Source organism: Rhinichthys klamathensis, unplaced genomic scaffold (genome assembly GCF_029890125.1).
Source record: "Rhinichthys klamathensis goyatoka isolate OS25496 unplaced genomic scaffold, OSU_Roscu_1.1 h1tg000599l_1, whole genome shotgun sequence".
Taxonomy (NCBI): Eukaryota; Metazoa; Chordata; class Actinopteri; order Cypriniformes; family Leuciscidae; genus Rhinichthys; species Rhinichthys klamathensis.
The window spans coordinates 692,867-719,168 of NW_026607054.1; the positions used below are offsets into that span (position 1 = coordinate 692,867).

At 43.4% G+C, this 26,302-nt stretch overlaps 1 protein-coding gene across 1 annotated transcript in view; it reads left to right on the top strand.

The window, feature by feature from the left end:
• The window catches only part of LOC130075709 (acylamino-acid-releasing enzyme-like), a 36,416-nt gene that overhangs the window by 3,247 nt on the left and 6,867 nt on the right, over positions 1-26,302 (top strand). The window contains 16 exon segments of the mRNA XM_056240469.1: positions 916-1,007; positions 1,081-1,152; positions 2,389-2,526; positions 3,520-3,611; positions 3,696-3,736; positions 4,685-4,806; positions 5,366-5,426; positions 8,723-8,820; positions 9,282-9,333; positions 12,859-12,947; positions 14,847-14,985; positions 16,901-16,981; positions 17,098-17,178; positions 17,424-17,512; positions 20,848-21,038; positions 21,742-21,844. Coding sequence (XP_056096444.1) covers positions 916-1,007; positions 1,081-1,152; positions 2,389-2,526; positions 3,520-3,611; positions 3,696-3,736; positions 4,685-4,806; positions 5,366-5,426; positions 8,723-8,820; positions 9,282-9,333; positions 12,859-12,947; positions 14,847-14,985; positions 16,901-16,981; positions 17,098-17,178; positions 17,424-17,512; positions 20,848-21,038; positions 21,742-21,844 — 1,541 coding nt within the window.

Here is a 26,302-nt window from a genome sequence, read left to right on the forward strand (position 1 = left end):
CTGCTGTGAACCTAAACTCATTTGATCCCTTAAAACTCATCTTTGATCACCAAAATTACGTATTCAAACATTTATTCATGCCTTAAAATACGTCAGAAACACAGCGATTTCAAACCGTGTTTTTGAGACTGTCTTTGGTTCACTGCAGTTTTAAGGAGGAAATACTCAGCAATGCTGTCGACTTATGAACTTACACATGGTGTGTCTTAAAGCGTATTAAAAACACCACATAGACACATAAACAACATTAAACGCTGGATTTACACCACAGGGGGACTTAATGAATCAGTTTGAGTGAATGATTCAACGACTGGCTCATAAAGTCTTCACTTGTTGCATTACTGGATGATTCAGTGTTTCTGATTCAATGATTCAATGACAAACACATTAAGTCTCTTGTGTCCCCCTACTGGAGTAACGGTGTAATACAATCTTTATGTGAAGCATCAAGTTACTTTTAACTCTATTTTGATCTCTACTGTAGACATCAGTGTTTATATCTGAACTATAATCTTTCCTCCAGCACTCCTGTGATAATCTGAGTGATTGTAAGACAGATATAATGATCCTGTGAGTTGGAAAGACTGTTAGTGAAGCGGTTTGATATCTATTCATGACGCCGGCTCTCTCTGGATCAGAACTCAGATCTGAATGTTGCTGATCGAAGGGTTAATAGACAGATCGCCATCTCGTAACGGTTAATCGTGCAGCTCTACAGCACACGATTACACTGATAACATATGGAGTGTGAGATTATATGAGCAGAATCATGCATTGTTAAATAGCCTTTAGTTTATTTGCTGGTGGCAGGTTACATTAGGGTCTTCAGTTCAGTCTACAGCGGCTGTTCATAGGAAAATGAGATGTCCTGAACCCTCCACACACGCAGACGCTGATAATGTGCTCTGTTCTCAGATCAGTTCGGCTGTATGGTCTGGTCTCATTCAGAGACTCACCTCCTGTATGTTGCTGAGAAGAAACGACCCAAGACAGAGTCCTACTTCCAGGTTTACACAAAACACACTCTTTCTGATGACTCTGTGTGTGTGTTCTCGCCTGACCCGTTCCCTCGCCCCGCAGGCTCCGGAGACGGGCGCGCTCAGCGATGAGGAGGAGGCCGGCCGCACGGGCAAGAAGGAGGAACCCAGCCTGGTAACAGCTGCCGTCATGTCCTGTTTATCTGATAGGGACAAAGCTTTAGTATAAAATACAAAAGTAAACAAGCCGGATTATAGCAACATTGCTAATTTACATCCACAGGTACACACGAGAACAAATACTCAACACTACAGTACAAAGACACAATACACACATTATTACAATTACTAAGTGAAATTTTTACACGACTGATTCGTCATACGCCACTTCTTCAGATCAACTTAAGGAGAACGCTGTCTTATTGACTGTGGTAAACTATTCCTATTTCTGCCCCCTATTACAGATAATACTTTCTGACTGGAAGATGTTGGGCTGTATGGCACTTCACAACCTAATCTAATCTGAGGACAGATCTGCTACTAACTCCACATTCTGCTTTATAAACTCATTTAACGAAGGCCCATGCCAGACCTTATGAATAAAACAGGCAAATGTGACATTTTTACAATTTTTAAAACTCAATAATTTTTTTTAGACGTTTTTTTTATTCAACACTATACAGTGATTCTATTAACTTTAGAGTAGTGTCACCTATGCATGGCCAACTATTAAAAAAATACTGAATATGTGAAAAAAAATCATTGAATCACAGTTACATCACCGAATCATTGAATCACATTGAATCACCAATACAACCTGGCAGCACAAAAATGGCCTAATATACTTTAACTTTTAAAAGGTCTAATATTGATAAATTTTGAGTATTATCCAAAGAAACCCAAGATACGTAAACTCTTTAACACTTTCAGCTGCTCTCAGGAACACCTGATTCTGTCATCTCCACTGGTTTGCAAACATCATACACACAGTTTGTGTTTGTGTTCAATAATAAACCTGTCCTGGTAAGCCAATCCTGAATATTGCTCAAAGTAATCAAAGCTTTTTCAAAATTCTTAGCATGGGTAAAAATGACCACTTTACATACTCCAGGTAGATCATTAATATAAAGTGGAAATAAAACTGGTCCCGCAATAGAGCCTTGTGGAACGCCCTGGGCTAGGGGAGAGGAGTTTGCACCATCAATACACACACACTGTTTCCTATTTAATAGATATGATTTTATCCAAAGTATTGCCTCCCTTGAAAATTTGTAATTTGTTAGTTTAGATAAAAGCTTCTGATGGTCAACAGTGTCAATGCCTTCTTTAGAAAGACAGCACTCACACACACTCTTATCTAACGAGAGTTTGTGTAACGTGTGTGTGTAATGTGTGTGTGTGTGTGTGGCAGGGGCATCAGTTCGAGTACTACGAGGACTGGGGTGAGGCGCTGGTGGGTAAGAGCAGCCCGGTGCTGTGTGTGCTGGACGTCGAGGGCGGCAACATCACGGTTCTGGAGGGAACGCCCTCCGACATCTCTCCAGGACAGGTACATCTCTCGAGTCCTTGTGTCTGACGTGCGTTCAGACTGAGACTGGCCTTATTTTAACGTATTATATATTGATTTGAATGGCAATAAGCTTAAACATCTGATAATGCTTCCGCTTCAAGAGCAAAAAATCTCAGTCACTTTGGCCACAGACGGGTGTGTACGATGTTTTTCAGGATTCTTTGATGAATAGAAAGTTCAAAAGAACAGCATTTATCCGAAATAGAATCTTTTGTAGCATTTTTAATGTCTTTACTGTGAATTTGATCAATTTAATTATTCCTTGATGAATAAAAGTATTGATTTCTTTTATCCCCCCCCCCCCCCCCACCAAAAAAGCACAACTCTTACTGACCCCAAACTGTTGAACAGTCGAGTTTAATGTTACAGAAGATCATATTTCAGATAAATGCTGTTCTTTTGAACTTTCTATTCATCAAAAAATCCTGAAATAAAAATGTAAATAACTGTTTTACACACTGATAATAATCATAAGTGTTTCTTGAGCATCAAATCCTCATATTAGAGTGATTTCTGAAGGATCATGTGACACTGAAGACTGGAGTAATGATGCTGAAAACTAAGCTTTATCACAGGAATAAATTACACTTTACTGTATATTCACATAGAAAAATGCTGTTTTAAATTGTAATAATATTTCACAATATTACTGTTTGTTGTTGTATTTTTAATCACATAAACGCAGCCTTGGTGAGCAGAAGAGACTTATTTTAAAAACATTAAAAATCTCACCGATGCCAAACTGTTGGCTGGTAGTAGTGATGCACATAGAGAACAGAATACAGAGGATATCAAGCTTCACCCACAGGGGGCGCTAGTGCCACAGCTAACTGAACACCATGAGAATGAGGTGAAGTTTAGCATTTACTGGAACATTGTCCTGTCCGCTTCAGTCAAACATCCCCACGCCTGCTCTTCTAGTAGTAGCTCTGCTTCGGGTGTTCGGTTCTGAATCTGGCCTCTGGCCCGCAGGCGTTCTGGGCCCCCGGCGACACCGGGCTGGTGTTCGTGGGCTGGTGGCACGAGCCGTTCAGACTGGGGCTCAAGTACTGCGCCAACAGAAGGTGAGGATGAGGAGGAATCTCTGTGTTATGAAGAACGCATCTGTTGTGTATCTGTGGTGTTTACAAGCTCTGTCGTTTCTGCAGGTCGTCTCTGTTTTACGTGGATCTGGCTAGTGGCAAATGTGGTAAAGCTCTCATCTTCAACCGTTCTCTACTGACAATATGTAGTGTGTGTGTGCGTGTGTGTGTGAGAGAGAGTGAGTGTGTGTGTGCGTGTGTGTGTGAGAGAGTGAGTGTGTGTGTGTGAGAGAGTGAGTGTGTGTGTGTGTGCGTGTGTGTGAGAGAGTGAGTGTGTGTGTGTGTGTGTGTGTGTGTGAGAGAGAGAGTGAGTGTGTGTGTGAGAAAGTGAGTGTGTGTGTGCGTGTGTGTGAGAGAGTGAGTGTGTGTGTGTGCGTGTGTGAGAGAGTGAGTGTGTGTGTGAGAAAGTGAGTGTGTGTGTGCGTGTGTGTGAGAGAGTGAGTGTGTGTGTGTGCGTGTGTGAGAGAGTGAGTGTGTGTGAGAGAGTGAGTGTGTGTGAGAGAGTGAGTGTGTGTGTGAGTGTGTGTGTGTGAGAGAGTGAGTGTGTGTGTGTGAGAGAGTGAGTGTGTGTGTGCATGTGTGTGTGAGAGAGTGAGTGTGTGTGTGTGAGAGAGTGTGTGTGTGTGCGTGTGTGTGAGAGAGTGAGTGTGTGTGTGTGAGAGAGTGAGTGTGTGTGTGCGTGTGTGTGAGAGAGTGAGTCTGTGTGCGTGTGTGTGAGAGAGTGAGTGTGTGTGTGTGAGAGAGTGAGTGTGTGTGTGCGTGTGTGTGAGAGAGTGAGTGTGTGTGTGTGAGAGAGTGAGTGTGTGTGTGCGTGTGTGTGAGAGAGTGAGTGTGTGTGTGCGTGTGTGTGAGAGAGTGAGTGTGTGTGTGTGAGAGAGTGAGTGTGTGTGTGCGTGTGTGTGAGAGAGTGAGTGTGTGTGTGTGTGTGAGAGAGTGAGTGTGTGTGCGTGTGTGTTTGTGTGTGTGCGTGTGTGTGTGTGTGTGTGTGTGTGTGTATACATTTCCTCATAATTATCGCACGTTTGACGATCATAATCTTGTATCTGTGTTCTCAGACCAGTTGTCCTGTAACTCCAGCTCCGTCTGCTCTCCTCGGCTCAGTCCTGATCACTGTCGCATCGCTTATCTGGAGTCCGGCATCTTCGGCCCTCACCAGCAGTGCAGCCGACTGTGTGTGGTGTGTGTGTGTGTGTGTCCAATTCTTTAAGTAAATGAAAGCTGACTGTAAAGTCTTAGCACTAACAGTAATTAGTTGTGGTGTGTTTGCAGTATGACTGGTTCACCTAGCAGACGAGTGTTGTGGTGTGTGTCTGAGTGTGTCTGAGTGTGTCTGAGTGTGTGTGTGTGTGTGTAAGCTAACCCTGACTGTTGAGTGTTGCAGTAATGTGATCAGTTGTAGTGTGTTTGCAGTATGACTGGTACACCCAGCAGACGAGTGTGTGTGTGTGTCTGAGTGTGTGTCTGAGTGTGTGTCTGAGTGTTTGTCTGAGTGTGTGTCTGAGTGTGTGTCTGAGTGTGTGTCTGAGTGTGTGTCTGCGTGTGTCTGCGCGTGTGTGTGTGTGTGTGTGTGTGTGTAAACTAACCCTGACTGTAGAGTGTTGCAGTATGTGATCAGTTGTGGTGTGTTTGCAGTATGACTGGTACACCCAGCGGACGAGTGTGTGTGTGTGTGTGTGTGTATAAACTAACCCTGACTGTAGAGTGTTGCAGTAATGTGATCAGTTGTGTGTTTGCAGTATGACTGGTACACCCAGAAGACGAGTGTTGTGGTCGATGTGCAGACGAGAGCCAGAGAGGGTAAGAGCCTGTTTGCATACATTTAAAAAAAAAAATGTTGGTTGTTAAAGAAATTAAGTAAAAAAATAAAAACTCAATGAGTTCAGAAACGTGTTATTCAGATGAAGTTCCCTTTTAGACGGTCGTACGTCGGTCGTGCCGAATGACTGGGATCACGCTTAGGCAGCCTGTCATCTTCGAGTGTTAACAGAGGGAGCCGATGCACATTGGCGTGTGAGATTAGCATGTCGCGCTCCGCCCCACAGCGCGGGTATAAACATGGAAGCGCATGCAAGAACCATTCGCTGAGGAGCCGAGCGTTTGATGATGATTGAACCTGCCTGATATGAGGGAGACCGACAAGTCTCAGTTCCTGGACTCCCCCATTTCCCAGGTTGGGCTCTTTGGCGACGCCTGTAGAACTTCGCACCGCCCATATGCGAACTCCTGCCTCCCCGGAGTCCAGCGGCACCCACATTTTCAAGAAAAGAGCAAATTCCTCAAAAACCCTTCTCACACACACCCTGCCGACCCGTGGAGACTAGGGGTGTAACGGTTCACAAAATTCACGGTTCGGTTCGATACGACGCAGTGGTGTCACGGTTCGGTACGTTTTCGATACAGCAAAAATGTTTTCCTACATCTTGAAACTTTTAGTTTTATAAATGGGGGTTATCTTTGAAGTATGAACAAATAATGTTTTGGTCATCACATTAAAAATAACATTTAAATATGATAATATTTTAGTTTTAATAAAAAGATGTTACATACTTGAAAACATTTTACTATTCCTGCCTAACTTCCATGGTTACAGTGAGTGTTACTACAGTAAATCCATGGTGAATGTTGCTGATCTGTGGACTTAAATCCTCTCCTGGTTTCCACGTCAGCGCCGTTTGATCTAATAGAGATCTACGGTTAATAACAGAGAAATTTGAATGCTTCTCACTAGATCTCACTATAGCTCCCACCGCATGTCGCGACTCACCCGCCATATCCTCCTATGGAGTCATAAGCATCTGAGGTCGCTTCGTGCCACTTATTCCCCGGCCTGTTCAATCGTGCTGCCGACGAGCTCTCACGACAGCCTGTGGCCCCGGGAGACTGGAGACGCCATCCCCAGGCGGTCCAGCTGATCTGGGACCACTTCGGGACCGCACAGGTAGATCTGTTTGCCTCTCCGGACTCGTTCCATTGACAGTTGTTCTATTCTCTGACCGAGGGGACCCTCGGCATGGATGCTCTGGCACACAGCTGGCCACCGGACCTATGCAAGTATGCGTTTCAGGGACGGGGCACCCTATGGCACCCGTGTCCAGACCTCTGGAAACTGCATGTCTGGTCCCTGGACGGGACGCGAAGGACTTAGGTGATCTACCACAAGCAGTCGTAGACACCATCACTTCTGTGAGAGCGCCCTTTACAAGGCACACTTACGCTCTGAAGTGAACCTGTTCGTAGAGTGCTGTTCTTCTCACCGAGAAGACCCCTGAAGATGTTCGATCGGTCTGTGCTTTCCTTTCTGCAAGAGAGGTTGGGCGGTCTCCTTCCACCCTCAAAGTGAATGTTGCCTCTATTGCCGCACATCACGATGCAGTTGATGGAAAATCCGTGGGGAAGCACGACCCTCGATACCCTCTTGGGACTTATATCTGGTGCTGACAGCACTGCAGAGACCTCCCTTTGAGCCATTGCAGGCAGCTGAGTTAAAAATCCTGTCTATGAAAACAGTTATCCTGCTTGCTTTGGCCTCCGTCAAGAGGATAGGGGACCTGCACGAATCGTGCCTGGATATGTGCCAAAGGTTCCTACCACTCCCTTCCGGGACCAGGTGGTGAACCTGCAAGCGTTGCCCCCGGGAGGAGGCAGACCCAGCCCTGGCTTTCTCGTTCGTGCTCCTATACGTGGACAGAACACACAGCCTCAGGACCTCAGACCAGCTCTTCGTCTGTTACGGAGGCCAGCAGAAGGGAAAGGCTCTCTCCAAGCAGAGGATGGCCCACTGGATAGTGGATGCCATCGTCTTTGCGTACCCACTCCAGCCGGAGTGTCGCTTCTTCTTGGGCGCTGGCACAAGGCGCCTCACTGACAGATATTTGTAGAGCTGCGGGCTGGGCAACACCAAACACGTTTGCTAGGTTTTAAACCCTTCGGGTTGAGCCGGTATCCTCCAGTGTGCTCGCTTCCCATAGCCAGTAAACACCCTAGGTCCCGCTCAAAGTGTCGGCTTGCTGCACCTTTCACCTCCTATGGACTGGATACGTGCACCAGTTGAGTCCCCCGTTAGCCGAATCCTGTTGAGTTTAAGCTCGATGCTTTCTCCCCGCTGCTCGTCAGCTGACATTCAGTGGCTCAGTGGTTCATGTGGGTTGTCTACAAACCGGAAGGTTGGTGGTTCAATCCTCGGTTCCACCTGACCAAGTGTCGAGGTGTCCATGAGCAAGACACCTAACCCCGACTGCTCCCGACAAGCTGGATGGCGCCTTGCATGGCTGCCGTCGCCCGTCGGTGTATGAATGAGTGAGTGAATGGGTGAATGTGAGGCAAATTGTAAAGCGCTTTGGTGGCCATTGGGTCTGTGAAAGCGCTATATAAATGCAGTCCATTTACCATTCAGCGTGTGCTGATCTCCTGCGCTCAGAGATGCCGTAAGGTAGGTAATGTTGGAAATTCCCAGTTAAATGTGTTAATGTCCCATTCCTCCCCCGGTACGGCTCCCCCACATCCCTCGGCAGTCACACTCGTCCCATATGTTGTGATCCCTATGGTGGTCCCATATGTGTATTCCTCCATGGTACGGCTTCCTGCGGTGAGCCTGTGTCGTTCCCTTGGCAGAGCCCGCTCTGCCTTCTCTGACCGGTGTGTCCTGGCTTCGAACGGAGCAACCTCAGTGACATTTCATATGTTGTACTGCCCCGAAACGCCCTGTCCATATGTGTAATTTCCACATGATACCTCCCTACGGGCAGGTTGTGGCTTACGCAGCGTCTGCCTTTCCACTGAAAGGGCATGCTTTCCCAGTGTTATCCAAGTCTGTCTGAGTGAGTCATGCGGAACAGCAGTGGACTTCCCTGGCCTAAGCCCTGTCCCATCTCCGCCTCAAATGCGGGGGGGATCGGGAGGCTTTCGCTAGGCACTGGAAGGTGGCGGCACTAGGTGGCGTGTTACTGGGGATCCCAATTAATCGGCACGTCCGATGTACGTATCCGTAATCCTTCAGGGAATGAGGGTTACATATATGTAACCAAGATGATCTCTGTTTAATATCTCTTGTGTGTGTGTGTGTGTGTGTGTGTGTGTGTGTGTGTGTGTGTCAGATGGTTTTACTGGGATCTACAGCTCGATGCTTTCTCCCCGCTGCTGGTCAGCTGACAGTCAGCGTGTGCTGATCTCCTGCGCTCAGAGATGCCGTAAGGTACTGTTTTCATGGACACAGATTAATATGGTTATTATTGCAAATTGCTAAGTATTCTCAGAATTATATTACATCTTTCTCATTTATTTCATTCATTGCATCCATTTGCAGTTTATTTTATTTCTGTTGAATACAAAATAAGCTATTTATTAAAAAACTTGTTTTGTTTATACAATGAAAGTCAGTGGGGTCCAAACAGACTGACAGAAGCAATATCTGCTTTTTATTCCACAGAAGAAAGCAAGTCATACAGGTTTGATGAATCATGACCTGAAATTTGGTGCAGGATTGCACGCAATTTTATTCCTGCAAGTTCTGCGCTCATAATATTGGAAATCCCCAGTTAAATGTGTTGACACGCAAATGGCTCATGTTTAGATTCAATGAAGCCTGGCGCTGCAGTGATGTAGTTTTACTTAACCTTCATCGTCATCAATCAACATTGTGTTTGTATATTACAGGATCTGTTGGTTGTTGATACTTCGAGTCGCGAGGTCACGTCTCTCACCTCCCGTATGTAGAGCTACTCTCGTTGTCTCATATTACTCCTCTACTGTACTCTAGTGTTCTCTACCTCTATTGTACTGTACTTCCACTGTACTCTACTGTAGGGGTGTAACAAAAATCACGGTTCGGTACGTACCTCGGTTTTAAAGTCACGGTTCGGTACGTTTTCGATACAGCAAAAAGTAAGAAATGCCAGAGAAATTTCCTATTTGTTAAAAGAAAAAAATATTTTTTAAATAATTGTGAGTTTTCCTACATCTTGAAACTTTCAGGTTTATAAATGGGTGTCATCTTTGAAGGATGAACAAATAATGTTTTGGTCATCACATTAAAAATAACATTTAAATATATGAAGAGTTCAGATGCAAAAGCCATTTGAAATTTTCTTTATTTTTATCAAGCTTGTATATTTAAGTTTTGTAATTTCACTTAAATGGCAATGAAGATTACCTATTAATTGTCATTTGAGTGAAATTACTGAACTTAAATATACAAGCTTCATAAAAATGATCATTCTAGAAGAAAATTTCAAATGGCACTTAGAGGCTTTTGCATCTGAACTCTTCAAATATTTATTTATATAATATTTGAGTTTTGAAGTGCTGGAAAAAGATGTGTGAAGTACTTGAAAGCATTTCACTATTCCAGCCAAACTGGTTACAGTTAGTGTTACTATATTAAATCCATGGTGAATGTTGCTGGTCTGTGGACGTAAAGTATTACTAACTTAGATCATTCACGGCACAATATTTCTCCTGGTGTCCACGTCAGCGCTGTTTGATCTAATAGAGGTCTACGGTTAATAACGGAGAAATGTGAATGCTTCTCACTAGATCTCGCAGCGATGTTATTACTTCAGTGGCGAATTCAAATGTTTTCTTCACTGGATCTTAGCGCTGTGTAGTGACAGTGTCGCTTGATCGAGATCGGCTCGCGCTGCACAGATGTTGCTGGTCCGAACTCCGAACTGATAAACGATCCGTGAAGCACATGAGTAGCGCAGTTTTGTTCCGCTTTCTTTACGCTTGCCATTTGATGTTGCGCAACGTTGTGGTGATCGCGCCAGCGCGAATTTTGTCGGTAGGAAAAATGGTCCAAGGAATCGTTAGGTTTGTATGCGTACCGAACCGGAAGCCTCGTACCGAAACGGTTCAATACGAATACATGTACCGTTACACCCCTACTCTACTGTACTCTACCTCTACTGTACTCTACTCTATTGTACTCTACCTCTACTGTGCTCTACTCTATTGTACTCTACCTCTACTGTGCTCTACTCTATTGTACTCTACCTCTACTGTGCTCTACTCTATTGTACTCTACCTCTACTGTGCTCTACTCTATTGTACTCTACCTCTACTGTACTCTACCTCTACTGTACTCTACCTCTACTGTACTCTACCTCTACTGTGCTCTACCTCTACTGTACTCTACCTCTACTGTGCTCAACTCTACTGTACTCTACCTCTACTGTACTCTACCTCTACTGTACTCTACCTCTACTGTGCTCAACTCTACTGTACTCTACCTCTACTGTGCTCAACTCTACTGTATTCTACCTCTACTGTACTCTACCTCTACTGTACTCTACTGTACTCTACCTCTACTGTACTCTACCTCTACTGTACTCTACCTCTACTGTGCTCTACTCTACTGTACTCTACCTCTACTGTGCTCTACTCTACTGTACTCTACCTCTACTGTACTGTACTCTACCTCTACTCTACTGTACTCTACCTCTACTGTACTCTACCTCTACTGTACTCTACCTCTACTGTACTCTACTGTACTCTACTGTACTCTACTCTACCTCTGCTGTACTCTACCTCTGGTGTACTCTACTCTACCTCTGCTGTACTCTACTCTACTGTACTCTACCTCTGCTGTACTCTACTGTACTCTACCTCTGCTGTACTCTACCTCTGCTGTACTCTACTCTACTGTACTCTACCTCTACTGTACTCTACCTCTACTGTACTCTACTGTACTCTACCTCTGCTGTACTCTACCTCTGCTGTACTCTACCTCTGCTGTACTCTACCTACTGTACTCTACCTGTACTGTACTCTACTGTACTCTACTCTACTGTACTGTACTCTACCTCTGCTGTACACTACTGTACTCTACCTCTGCTGTACTCTACCTCTGCTGTACTCTACTCTACTGTACTGTACTCTACCTCTACTGTACTCTACCTCTACTGTACACTACTGTACTCTACCTCTGCTGTACTCTACCTCTGCTGTACTCTACTCTACTGTACTCTACCTCTACTGTACTGTACTCTACCTCTACTGTAAACTGCTGTACTCTACCTCTGCTGTACTCTACCTCTGCTGTACTCTACTCTACTGTACTCTACCTCTACTGTACTCTACCTCTACTGTACTCTACTCTACCTCTGCTGTACTCTACTGTACTCTACCTCTACTGTACTCTACTCTACTGTACTCTACCTCTACTGTACTCTACTCTACTGTACTCTACCTCTACTGTACTCTACCTCTGCTGTACTCTACCTCTACTGTACTCTACTCTACTGTACTCTACCTCTACTGTACTCTACCTCTACTGTACTCTACCTCTACTGTGCTCAACTCTACTGTACTCTACCTCTGCTGTACTCTACTGTACTCTACCTCTACTGTACTCTACCTCTGCTGTACTCTACTCTACTGTACTCTACCTCTACTGTACTCTACTGTACTCTACCTCTACTGTACTCTACCTCTACTGTACTCTACTGTACTCTACCTCTGCTGTACTCTACTCTACTGTACTCTACCTCTGCTGTACTCTACTGTACTCTACCTCTGCTGTACTCTACTCTACTGTACTCTACCTCTACTGTACTCTACCTCTGCTGTACTCTACTCTACTGTACTCTACCTCTGCTGTACTCTACTGTACTCTACCTCTACTGTACTCTACCTCTACTGTGCTCAACTCTACTGTACTCTACCTCTGCTGTACTCTACTCTACCTCTACTCTACTCTACCTCTACTCTACTCTACTCTACCTCTACTCTACTCTACCTCTACTGTACTCTACTCTACCTCTACTGTACTCTACCTCTGCTGTACTCTACTGTACTCTACCTCTGCTGTACTCTACCTCTACTGTGCTCAACTCTACTGTACTCTACCTCTGCTGTACTCTACTCTACCTCTACTCTACTCTACCTCTACTCTACTCTACCTCTACTGTACTCTACTCTACCTCTACTCTACTCTACCTCTACTCTACTCTACTCTACTCTACCTCTACTCTACTCTACCTCTACTCTACTCTACTCTACCTCTACTCTACTGTACTCTACTGTACTCTACCTCTGCTGTACTCTACTCTACTGTACTCTACCTCTACTGTACTCTACCTCTACTCTACCTCTACTGTACTCTGCTGTACTCCACCGTACTCTAACTCTGCTGTACTCTACAGTACTCTACATCCACTGTACTCTACTTTACTGTATGCTACATATACTGTACTGTACTGAACTGTCTGACTCTGATCTCTCTGTACTGTAGAATCTCAGGAAGGAAGCTGGAGTTTACTGAATATTCACAGAGATCTGATGGTGATCAGCTGCTCTTCACCAAACCAACCTCCAGACCTGGTATTCACACATACATTATCACCATATATATATATATATACACCAAATTGTTTTGTTCTGTTTGATTACATTAAATTATGACATACGGTAACTGAATGGGTTAAAATAATTTAGCGTCAAGATGAGCATTTTGACCAACACACAAAACACATTGTTCATTGAGCTTGCACACTTTTAATCTTTTTAATTTAACCCTTAAATGCATGAATGTTTTGCCAATTATATATATATATATATATACACACACACACACTGCCGTTCAAAAGCTTAATTGGATCTGTAAGATTTTTAATGTTTTTAAAAGAGTCTCTTCTGCTCACCAAGACTGCTATTATTTAATTAAAAATACAAAACAGACCGTAATATTATGAAATATTATTACAATTTAAAATAAGTGTTTTCTATGTGAATATACAGTAAAGTGTAATTTATATCCCGTGATAAAGCTGAATTTTCAGCATCATTACTCCAGTCTTCAGTGTCACATGATCCTTCAGAAATCACTCTAATATGATGATCTGATGCTCAAGAAACACTTATGATTATTATCAGTGTTGATGTTATCTTCAGTGTCAGTTCAGTGTTCTGAAGGATCATGTGACACTGAAGACTGGAGTAATGATGCTGAAAATTCAGCTTTATCACGGGATATGAATTACACTTTACTGTATATTCACATAGAAAACACTTATTTAAATTTTTTTTTAAAAACGTCCCGATCCCGAACTTATAAACAGCGGTGTGTGTGTATACTCAATGACCCATTCATAAAGACATTTCCTTTGTTCGTAAATGAATAAGCATTTGAACGAATGTTTGAAAGATCGACTCCAATGACTCGCTCATTAAGTCGGTTATTTGCTGCCACCTGAGCAATGAGATGATTAATGTACCGCTCTGCATGTGTGTGTTCTGCATGTGTGTGTTCTGCATGTGTGTGTTCTGCATGTGTGTGTTCTGCATGTGTGTGTTCTACATGTGTGTGTTCTGCATGTGTGTGTTCTGCATGTGTGTGTTCTGCATGTGTGTGTTCTGCATGTGTGTGTTCTGCATGTGTGTGTGTTCTGCATGTGTGTGTTCTGCATGTGTGTGTTCTGCATGTGTGTGTTCTGCATGTGTGTGTGTTCTGCATGTGTGTGTTTAATGTGATGTTGTGTTCTGCATGTGTGTGTTTAATGAGATGTCGTGTTCTGCATGTGTGTGTTTAATGAGATGTTGTGTTCTGCATGTGTGTGTTTAATGTGATGTTGTGTTCTGCATGTGTGTGTTTAATGAGATGTTGTGTTCTGCATGTGTGTGTTTAATGTGATGTTGTGTTCTGCATGTGTGTGTTTAATGAGATGTTGTGTTCTGCATGTGTGTGTTTAATGAGATGTTGTGTTCTGCATGTGTGTGTTTAATGAGATGTTGTGTTCTGCATGTGTGTGTTTAATGTGATGTTGTGTTCTGCATGTGTGTGTTTAATGAGATGTTGTGTTCTGCATGTGTGTGTTTAACGAGATGTTGTGTTCTGCATGTGTGTGTTTAACGAGATGTTGTGTTCTGCATGTGTGTGTTTAATGAGATGTTGTGTTCTGCATGTGTGTGTTTAATGAGATGTTGTGTTCTGCATGTGTGTGTTTAATGAGATGTTGTGTTCTGCATGTGTGTGTTTAATGAGATGTTGTGTTCTGCATGTGTGTGTTTAACGAGATGTTGTGTTCTGCATGTGTGTGTTTAACGAGATGTTGTGTTCTGCATGTGTGTGTTTAATGAGATGTTGTGTTCTGCATGTGTGTGTTTAATGAGATGTTGTGTTCTGCATGTGTGTGTTTAATGAGATGTTGTGTTCTGCATGTGTGTGTTTAATGAGATGTTGTGTTCTGCATGTGTGTGTTTAATGAGATGTTGTGTCCGCAGCGCGTGGGTTTTCTGCCGGCGAAGGGTTCTGGAAGCCCGGTGTCGTGGGTCACGCTGGAGGAGACTCAAACTCAGGACCAGATCAGCTGGAAGACCCTGAACCTCAGCCCTCCTCCTGAGCAGGACAACACACTCTACCGTACGACCTGTGTGTGTGTGTGTGTGTGTGTGTGTGTGTGTGTGTGTGTGTGTGTGTGTGTGTGTGTGTGTGTGTGTGTGTGTGCCCTCCTCCTGAGCAGGACAACACACTCTACCGTACGACCTGTGTGTGTGTGTGTGTGTGTGTGTGCCCTCCTCCTGAGCAGGACAACACACTCTACCGTACGACCTGTGTGTGTGTGTGTGTGTGTGTGTGTGTGTGTGTGTGTGCCCTCCTCCTGAGCAGGACAACACACTCTACCGTACGACCTGTGTGTGTGTGTGTGTGTGTGTGTGCCCTCCTCCTGAGCAGGACAACACACTCTACCGTACGACCTGTGTGTGTGTGTGTGTGTGTGTGTGTGTGTGTGTGTGTGCCCTCCTCCTGAGCAGGACAACACACTCTACCGTACGACCTGTGTGTGTGTGTGTGTGTGTGTGTGTGTGTGTGTGTGTGTGTGTGTGTGTGTGTGTGTGTGTGTGTGTGTGTGTGTGTGTGTGTGTGTGTGTGTGCCCTCCTCCTGAGCAGGACAACACACTCTACCGTACGACCTGTGTGTGTGTGTGTGTGTGTGTGTGTGTGTGTGTGTGTGTGTGTGTGCCCTCCTCCTGAGCAGGACAACACACTCTACCGTACGACCTGTGTGTGTGTGTGTGTGTGTGTGTGTGCCCTCCTCCTGAGCAGGACAACACACTCTACCATACGACCTGTGTGTGTGTGTGTGTGTGTGTGTGTGTGTGTGTGTGTGTGTGCGTGTGCCGCCCTCCTGAGCAGGACAACACACTCTACCGTACGATCTGTGTGTGTGTGTGTGTGTGTGTGCCCTCCTCCTGAGCAGGACAACACACTCTACCATACGACCTGTGTGTGTGTGTGTGTGTGTGTGTGTGTGTGTGTGTGTGCGTGTGCCGCCCTCCTGACCAGGACAACACACTCTACCGTACGATCTGTGTGTGTGTGTGTGTGTGTGTGTGTGTGTGTGTGTGTGTGTGTGTGTGTGTGTGTGTGTGTGTGTGTGTGTGTGTGTGTGTGTGTTCACTAGACCCGTCCCCATCATATAGATAACTGCAATTATCCTTGTAATTAGGTGCCGAGCACCGGAGATGTGTAGGCGACTATTGTAATCGTTGGCGTTCCTATTATTATTATTATTATTATTATTCAATTCCGTTTCCTCCGCTTACGCTCTGGAAGTAACGGCAGCCCATAGAACCGCTTGCAGGTGTATGTTATGAAATTGTTATGAAAATGTTATGAAAATGTTATGAAAAAGTTATGAAATTTGGCACACAGATGGAGGACAGACTGAACTGTCACCAAAGCAAATTTGGAGTCTAACTCAATCCCTCTAGCGCCACCAACTGTCCAAAGTTGAAACCAACTAGAAACAAAATTCAAGACGCTCAAGGCGATGCGATTGCACCCTACGACGTCATTTTCCGGCATGAACATTTTTCCGCCATTTGGAAGTAGTCAAACTCCTGCGAGCCCGTTGCTCCGGATTTCATGGAATGTAACTCGATCATCTTCAGACGGCCCTAACAAAGAGTTGATTTGTCAAACAGTTCTCGAATAATGTGCGAACGAATTTGGCGACGGTCCTGGCAAAATGAACGTGAGGCTATATCTGTGCAACGCTTTAGCGTATTCTGACCAACATTGGTGTGTGTTATGACATGCATGACCCGAGTCTACCTGCACAGTTTCGGTGCAGTGCCCTCTAGTGGTCAGGAGATATGAAACATTTTTGCTTATAACTTCTGAATGCTTTGGCCAAAAATCACAAAACTAGTTTTGGGAGCAGCGCCACCTTGTGGTCAAAAGTGATATTGAAATTTCACCAGTCCTAGTGTTCACATGTTGCACTGTACAGTATATCTGCATGGAGCAATAACAACTCTCTGTTCTTCTTTAGCTGGTTTGGACTTTGATGCGATTCTGCTGAAGCCAAAGGAGACGGAGGGAAGCAAACTGCCTCTCATCGTCATGCCACACGGTCTGCTCTGCACTGACGCTTATATTTTACAATGTAAAAGTGATGTAAGAAAATGTTGACGTCTTGCTGTGCTGATTTTCTGTCTGTGTGTGTGTGTGTGTGCGTGTGTGTGTCAGGCGGCCCTCATTCAGTGCTGGTGACAGAGTGGATCTTGTCCACAGCGGTTCTGTGTAAGATGGGCTTCGGCGTCCTGCTGGGTGAGCAGAGGTCATAGTTAATGCTTTACACTAGGGGTGTCACGATACTGAACTCACAATACAATATTATTGCGATACTCCAAGACACATGACTTAAAAATTCAAATGACATGAGGATGAGTAAATGACAGACTTTCAGCCAAACGTCCAGGCTAATATGGTAATGTTTGGGCCGTGTGGGCAGGAATGAGTCGATGTCAATGATTTGGGGAGGTTTTGTGTCATGTGTGTGTGTCCTGTTGTAGTGAATTACAGAGGCTCACTTGGGTTTGGTCAGGATAACATCTCCTCCTTACCTGGAAACGTCGGTACGCAGGACGTCAGAGACGTGCAGGTAAACACTAGCACTCGCTGGTCACATGATCACATCATCAAGCACCACAGCAGTGTTGGGGAAAGTTACTTTCAAAAGTAATGCATTACAACATTGCGTAACTCCCCAAACAATTAACTAAATGCGTTACATTACTTTTGCGTTACTTTTTCTCGCCTGGGCTTGTTTGTTTTTTAATCTCTTTTTGAAATCTATTTTTGGCAAATGAAAAGGCCCTTTCACACCAAAAGTGAAATAATAATCCTCAGGCCGAAGGAAATGCATATTTACTACTGAACAGTAGAGTAGAGTAGAGTAGGAGTAGAGTAGGAGTAGAGTAGGAGTAGAGTAGGAGTAGGGTAGAGTAGGAGTAGAGTAGGAGTAGAGTAGAGTAGGAGTTGAGTAGGAGTTGAGTAGGAGTAGAGTTGAGTAGAGTAGGAGTAGAGTAGGAGTAGAGTAGGAGTAGGAGTAGGGTAGAGTAGGAGTAGAGTAGGAGTAGAGTAGGAGTAGAGTAGGAGTAGGAGTAGAGTAGGAGTTGAGTAGGAGTAGGAGTAGGAGTAGAGTAGGAGTAGAGTAGGAGTAGGAGTAGGAGTAGGAGTAGAGTAGGAGTAGGAGTAGGAGTAGGAGTAGAGTAGGAGTAGGGTAGAGTAGGAGTAGAGTAGAGTAGGAGTTGAGTAGGAGTAGAGTAGGAGTAGAGTAGAGTAGAGTAGGAGTAGAGTAGGAGTAGAGTAGGAGTAGAGTAGAGTAGGAGTAGAGTAGAGTAGGAGTAGAGTAGAGTAGGAGTTGAGTAGAGTAGGAGTAGGAGTAGAGTAGGAGTAGAGTAGGAGTAGGGTAGAGTAGGAGTAGGAGTAGAGTAGGAGTAGAGTAGGAGTAGAGTAGAGTAGGAGTAGAGTAGGAGTAGAGTAGGAGTAGGGTAGAGTAGGAGTAGAGTAGGAGTAGAGTTGAGTAGAGTAGGAGTAGAGTAGGAGTAGGAGTAGAGTAGGAGTAGAGTAGGAGTAGAGTAGGAGTAGGGTAGAGTAGGAGTAGGAGTAGAGTAGGAGTAGAGTAGGAGTAGAGTAGAGTAGGAGTAGAGTAGGAGTAGAGTAGGAGTAGGGTAGAGTAGGAGTAGAGTAGGAGTAGAGTAGAGTAGGAGTTGAGTAGGAGTTGAGTAGAGTAGGAGTAGAGTAGGAGTAGGAGTAGAGTAGGAGTAGGAGTAGGGTAGAGTAGGAGTAGAGTAGGAGTAGAGTAGGAGTAGGAGTAGGAGTAGAGTAGGAGTTGAGTAGGAGTAGGAGTAGGAGTAGAGTAGGAGTAGAGTAGGAGTAGGAGTAGGGTAGAGTAGGAGTAGAGTAGGAGTAGGAGTAGGGTAGAGTAGGAGTAAAGTAGGAGTAGAGTAGGAGTAGAGTAGAGTGGAGTAGGAGTAGGAGTAGAGTTTTATGATCTACAAAACAGACAGTCACAAAAACAATAACATCCCCTATTTAGTCTAATATAACCAGTGTTGGGCAGTAACGCGTTAACGCAGTTACTTTTGACAGCAACTCATACTGTAACACATTACTTTTTAAATAAATTAACTCCTTTTTAAATGAACTCTGTTACCGTTACCATATGATGCATTGTCTGTTACTTTTTTTAATTAATTAATTTAAATAAATGAACTCCTTTTTAAATGAACTCTGTTACCGTTACCATATGGTGCGTTGTCCGTTACTTTTTTTAATTAATTAATTTAAATAAATGAACTCCTTTTTAAATTAACTCTGTTACCGTTACCATATGGTGCGTTGTCCATTACTTTTTTTAATTAATTAATTTAAATAAATGAACTCCTTTTTAAATTAACTCTGTTACCGTTACCATATGGTGCGTTGTCCGTTACTTTTTTATACGTTTTATACATTTATACGTGCTGAATTTTATAGGCCTAAAATATTGTTGAGTAATTCTGTGAATTAGGCCTACACTGCACAAACCAAAGTAATACTACCCACCGGATGAAGAAGGGTTGGCTCTCAGTCTCCACAGAACAAAATATTCATTTTATTTTATTTTTAGTGTTCGCATTTATGAGGAAAAAACAATGTTACGGACGTGACAGTTCTCCGTTACGGACGTGAGCGCTCTGAAAGCGGCACTAAAAGATGCTTTAATACTTGCAGAGACATCAAACAGAAAGCACAAAACCTTTCTTTAAAGTGAATTTCGTTTTGTATTAATTGTATCTTAATTTTAATCAATGTTTCATCAACCAATTGCCTGGATTTAATAAATAAGAAGTAAATATAGCAGACGATAGATAATCACGACACGGAGGCGCCGGCGCGTGAACTGGAGCTCGTCTCATAAATGAACCGAAACTCAGCGTATAAGGTAGCCTACTTGCCTCACAGACATTTCTACTTTTAAACAGAACAATTCAAAACGAAAGAAAACAGACTACAGACTGCTCTCTGCTTATGTAATGCGTATGAAATGTGCATTTCTCTCTGGCGCGTTCACTACTGCGAAGATCGCGAGTCACCTCAGAAATCCTTGTGAGTTTGTGCTGGTCTGACTTAAATAAAATCGTGTTTAAAATTACTTTCTGTTTAAGTCAGCTTTGTGTTTGTGTAGACCATAACGCATAATATAACGCTGGCATTAATGGGAACATTAAAAATGGGGGTTTTTTTTAAGTAACTAAAAAGTTACTTTTAACAGTAACGCATTACTTTTTGGTGTAAGTAATCAACGAAGTAATTGAGTTACTTTTTGAACGAAGTAACTAGTAACTGTAACTAGTTACTATTTCTTAGTAACTAGCACAACACTGAATATAACTGAAATAGACCAAATTCTATATTTAAACAACACCAAAACACAGGGTGAACCAACACCATGAAGATATGCGCTTCCCCTTTAAAAACAGGCTATATGCAGGATTTGGCATGGCAGAATTCTCGCAAAGAGCGCTCATTTTATTATCATTAAAAACGGTTCTACAACTTCATCGCACTCTCACAATGTTCCATTAGGCTATCAGTAAAGCTGATACACAATAATGTCTTATTAACATAGCTTATTATAACGAGAGGATTTGCGCGCTCATAGATCTAATGCACTCACCGCTCAAAACACTGGAATTTCGCCAATATTCTTTTATTACGGAGAAAACGGATCCTACACCAGCATTTATGGACAGCTTTTCCCTCTAAAAGCAATCAAGTATATGGAAGCTTGTTTTAGCCACGGAATAAAAAAAAATAGATAATTGCGACTTTTTATCTCACAATTATCTCAACGTTTCAGAAGGCCCCGCTGGAATAATTAGCGGCATATGTGTTGACTATACTTCAGTCTGTGTGTGTATAATAAAGTGTGTGTTGAACTCTGATCAGTTTGCGGTAGACAGTGTTCTGAAGCTCGGAGACTTCGACGAGCAGAAGATCGCTGTGATTGGAGGATCTCACGGTGGATTCCTGGCCTGTCATCTGATTGGCCAGTATCCTGAGGTTTACAAGGCGTGTGTGGCTCGAAACCCCGTCACAAATCTGGCCTCCATGATCGGCAGCACAGACATTCCCGACTGGTAATGTGACATGAACATCATCAGACTAAATTTCATTAGTGGTGAAATTACATACCAGGTTAAAGTTTTTTTTGCAATTCTTTGTATTCTCGGTGATGTGAAATATTAAAGTGCCCCTATTATACTTTTCAGGAAATTACCTTTCAGACATGACCTTTCATGCAGTGTGTAATAGAGCTGGTTGTGGATGTTAAAGGTCTGCAAAGATCAAAGTGTAGATTAATAAAGTTATCGTCTCCGAAACGAAAGGAGTGATTCTGAACTGAAACAAGTCGTCAGTAATTCTACTTCCTGCTGAACCTGCGTAGGTTTCTAACTAATTAGCATAATGCCCTCCTCTGGTGTTGATTGGCTGAGCAGCGTCTCTTAGCTCCGCCCTCAAACACTGTAGTGTGTCTGAGACTGGGAGAGTTCGGCTCGTGTCGTTCATGTCGAGAAGACGCTGTTTTCTGCTGACAAAGCAAATCCACTTTGATGGATAAAATAGCATAATAATGGCACTTTAATACAATACAATTATTATTATTTTATTTAAACAAGAATAAATTATAGGGAGTAGGTGCCTGATCCAATGTAATGCAAAAAAAGTAGGTTTTTCTCTTCGTTTCTTTTGCTCTGCAGTGAAGTAAGAGTAATGTATTGTGGTATTGTCCTGATGGCGGATTGTTTGTGTGTGTGTGTGTGTGTGTGTGTGTGTGTTCAGGTGTATGGTGGAAGCTGGATATGAATATAACACTGACATTCATATTGAACCTGCTACTCTGGAGCAAATGTTAAACAAGTCCCCAATAAAACACGTGAGCAAGGTGAGCGGAGGCATTATTTACTGTTTTGTATTCCTAATAATGGTCCGTTATTAATAAGTAACTATGCAGGACTCATGAGTAGCACTACATTAATACTTTAGCTTTACTATTAACTAATATAGAAACAAGCTTAAATAACCAGTAAGTAATATCACATTTAGGACTAAGACAGTTCCTTATTAGGTAATCAATAATTACTGAATGAGATTGGCATCATTAAGAACTAATATGAAATTGTGACAAATTATAAAGAAGTACTAATTAATTACTAATCGTAAGCAATCGTCTTTTTTTACTCTCAACGTGGTCATAAAATGCATCACTAATTACTCGAGTGTTGCCTAGTCACTCTTCAAGGACTACTAGCTTATCTTAAAGTGAAAAACATCACTAGTAGTTCCTGCACACTGACTTGGCAACACTTGAGTAATTAGTGATGCATTTTATGACTATATTCAGAGTAAACCGGAGGGGTAGAGGAGCGCATCCTGGACTCCAAAGTTTGATTAAGATAGAGGTGCTCTTTGGATGGGAAACTAAATACCAAAAATCAAAAAAGGGGGGACTCCAAGGCACTCTCAATTGAAAAAGTTAAAAAGCCTTTATTCTTATGGCTTGGTCAAATAAACCATCTAAAAAACTCCAACGCGTTTCGGCTACATGCCTTCTTCTGGGAGTCAAACTGATCTCACACAAACAGAGTTTCTTATGAACTAACAGTCCACCAATCAGAAGTCTCCATCTGTCAACTAGGGTGCTCAGATTACAATTGATAGTACACAAAAGGGACAGCAGATGTCATCATTTCCACTTCTTAACTAATCAATTAAATACACACCAACACGGCGACACATAAAAGTTCAAATACAAGCATAGTATATACATTTTAAACCACCATAAGACAACAGAACCTCACAGATATACACTGAGGTCAAGTTCCTCATTTAAGCCTGGATATTTAGTAACCTGCAGGCGATATATCCAGAAATCTTCCCGTTGATTCAGCTGTCTTTGCCTATTACCTTTTCTTAAGGATAAAGGAATGTGGTCAATCCCAGAAACCTGTAAAGTGGATTGGTCACTATTGTGATGTTCCATATAGTGTCTTGCCATGGGATAGTTGGTGTTACCTGTGTGGATTGCGTATTTTTGTTCAGCCAATCTATCCAGTAAACGCCGCTTAGTTCCTCCAACATAAAAGACTTTACACATAGGACATTCCAATCTATAAATGACAAAGGTTGTTTGACAATTTATGAAATGGTTAATGGTAAATTCCCTTTGGGTACCAACATCATGAAAAGATTTTGTTTGTCCCACCCTACAAGATAGATTGGTTCACAGTTATCTTAAACCAGAAGTAAAACAAACATGGTTAGGCCCTAGGCCCATAGGTTCTTACAAATGCCATCATTGCAATCATTGTGCTAATGTAAGACAAACAAAAATATTAGTTTTTTAGATGGTTAATTTGACCAAGCCATAAGAATAAAGGCTTGAGAGTGCCTTGGAGTCCCCTGTATATTCAGAGTAAACATGATGACTGATCATCTCAGACACACGATAATGTTCTTTATAATTTGTCAGTTAGCTAATAGTAATTAATGAGGCTAATCTCATTCAGTAATTATTAATTACCTATTAAGGAACTACCTCCTAAATGTGATATTACTGATCAGTGAAGCTTGTTTCTATATTAGTTAATAATAGTAGCTGAAGTGTTAATGTAGGACTACTCATCATTCCTGCATAGTTATTGTTAATGACAGTCCATTATCCTGAAGTGTTATTCTCGACTGCGCAGTGTGTAACGTTCATGCGTGTGTAACGTTCAAGCGTGTGTAACGTTCATGCATGTGTAACGCTCATGCGTGTGTAACGCTCATGCGTGTGTAACGCTCATGCGTGTGTAACGTTCATGCGTGTGTAACGCTCATGCGTGTGTAACGCTCATGCGTGTGTAACGTTCATGCATGTGTAACGTTCATGCGTGTGTAACGCTCATGCGTGTGTAACGTTCATGCATGTGTAACGCTCATGCGTGTGTAACGCTCATGCGTGTGTAACGCTCATGCGTGTGTAACGTTCATGCATGTGTAACGTTCATTTGTGTGTAACGTTCATGCGTGTGTAACGCTCATGCGTGTGTAACGCTCATGCGTGTGTAACGCTCATGCGTGTGTAACGTTCATGCATGTGTAACGTTCATGCGTGTGTAACGCTCATGCGTGTGTAACGTTCATGCATGTGTAACGTTCATGCATGTGTAACGTTCATGCGTGTGTAACGCTCATGTGTGTGTAACGCTCATGCGTGTGTAACGCTCATGCGTGTGTAACGTTCATGCATGTGTAACGCTCATGCGTGTGTAACGCTCATGCGTGTGTAACGCTCATGCGTGTGTAACGTTCATGCATGTGTAACGTTCATGCGTGTGTAACGCTCATGCGTGTGTAACGTTCATGCATGTGTAACGTTCATGCGTGTGTAATGTTCAAGCGTGTGTAACGTTCATGCGTGTGTAACGTTCATGCGTGTGTAACGTTCATGCGTGTGTAACGTTCATGCGTGTGTAACGTTCATGCATGTGTAACGTTCATGCGTGTGTAATGTTCAAGCGTGTGTAACGTTCATGCGTGTGTAACGTTCATGCGTGTGTAACGTTCATGCGTGTGTAACGTTCATGCGTGTGTAACGTTCATGCGTGTGTAACGTTCATGCGTGTGTAACGTTCATGCGTGTGTAACGTTCATGTGTGTGTAACGTTCAAGCGTGTGTAACGTTCATGTGTGTGTAACGCTCATGTGTGTGTAACGTTCAAGCGTGTGTAACGTTCATGTGTGTGTAACGCTCATGTGTGTGTAACGTTCAAGCGTGTGTAACGTTCATGCGTGTGTAACGTTCATGCGTGTGTAACGCTCATGCGTGTGTAACGTTCATGCGTGTGTAACGTTCATGCGTGTGTAACGCTCATGTGTGTGTAACGTTCATGCGTGTGTAACGCTCATGCGTGTGTAACGCTCATGCGTGTGTAACGCTCATGCGTGTGTAACGCTCATGCGTGTGTAACGTTCATGCGTGTGTAACGCTCATGTGTGTGTAACGTTCATGCGTGTGTAACGTTCATGCGTGTGTAACGCTCATGCGTGTGTAACGTTCATGCGTGTGTAACGCTCATGCGTGTGTAACGCTCATGCGTGTGTAACGCTCATGCGTGTGTAACGCTCATGCGTGTGTAACGTTCATGCGTGTGTAACGTTCATGTGTGTGTAACGCTCATGTGTGTGTAACGTTCATGCGTGTGTAACGTTCATGCGTGTGTAACGTTCATGCGTGTGTAACGCTCATGCGTGTGTAACGTTCATGCGTGTGTAACGCTCATGCGTGTGTAACGTTCATGCGTGTGTAACGTTCATGCGTGTGTAACGCTCATGCGTGTGTAACGCTCATGCGTGTGTAACGTTCATGCGTGTGTAACGTTCATGCGTGTGTAACGCTCATGCGTGTGTAACGTTCATGCGTGTGTAACGTTCATGCGTGTGTAACGTTCATGCGTGTGTAATGCTCATGCGTGTGTAACGCTCATGCGTGTGTAACGCTCATGCGTGTGTAACGTTCATGCGTGTGTAACGTTCATGCGTGTGTAACGCTCATGCGTGTGTAACGTTCATGCGTGTGTAACGTTCATGCGTGTGTAACGCTCATGCGTGTGTAACGTTCATGCGTGTGTAACGCTCATGCGTGTGTAACGCTCATCCGTGTGTAACGCTCATGCGTGTGTAACGCTCATGCGTGTGTAACGTTCATGCGTGTGTAACGCTCATGTGTGTGTAACGTTCATGCGTGTGTAACGTTCATGCGTGTGTAACGCTCATGCGTGTGTAACGTTCATGCGTGTGTAACGCTCATGCGTGTGTAACGTTCATGCGTGTGTAACGCTCATGCGTGTGTAACGTTCATGCGTGTGTAACGTTCATGTGTGTGTAACGCTCATGTGTGTGTAACGTTCATGCGTGTGTAACGCTCATGCGTGTGTAACGTTCATGCGTGTGTAACGTTCATGCGTGTGTAATGCGTGTGTAACGTTCATGCGTGTGTAACGCTCATGCGTGTGTAACGTTCATGCGTGTGTAACGCTCATGCGTGTGTAACGTTCATGCGTGTGTAACGTTCATGTGTGTGTAACGCTCATGTGTGTGTAACGTTCATGCGTGTGTAACGTTCATGCGTGTGTAACGTTCATGCGTGTGTAACGTTCATGCGTGTGTAACGTTCATGCGTGTGTAACGTTCAAGCGTGTGTAACGTTCAAGCGTGTGTAACGTTCATGCGTGTGTAACGTTCAAGCGTGTGTAACGTTCATGCGTGTGTAGCGTTCATGCGTGTGTAACGTTCAAGCGTGTGTAACGTTCATGCGTGTGTAGCGTTCATGCGTGTGTAACGTTCATGCGTGTGTAAC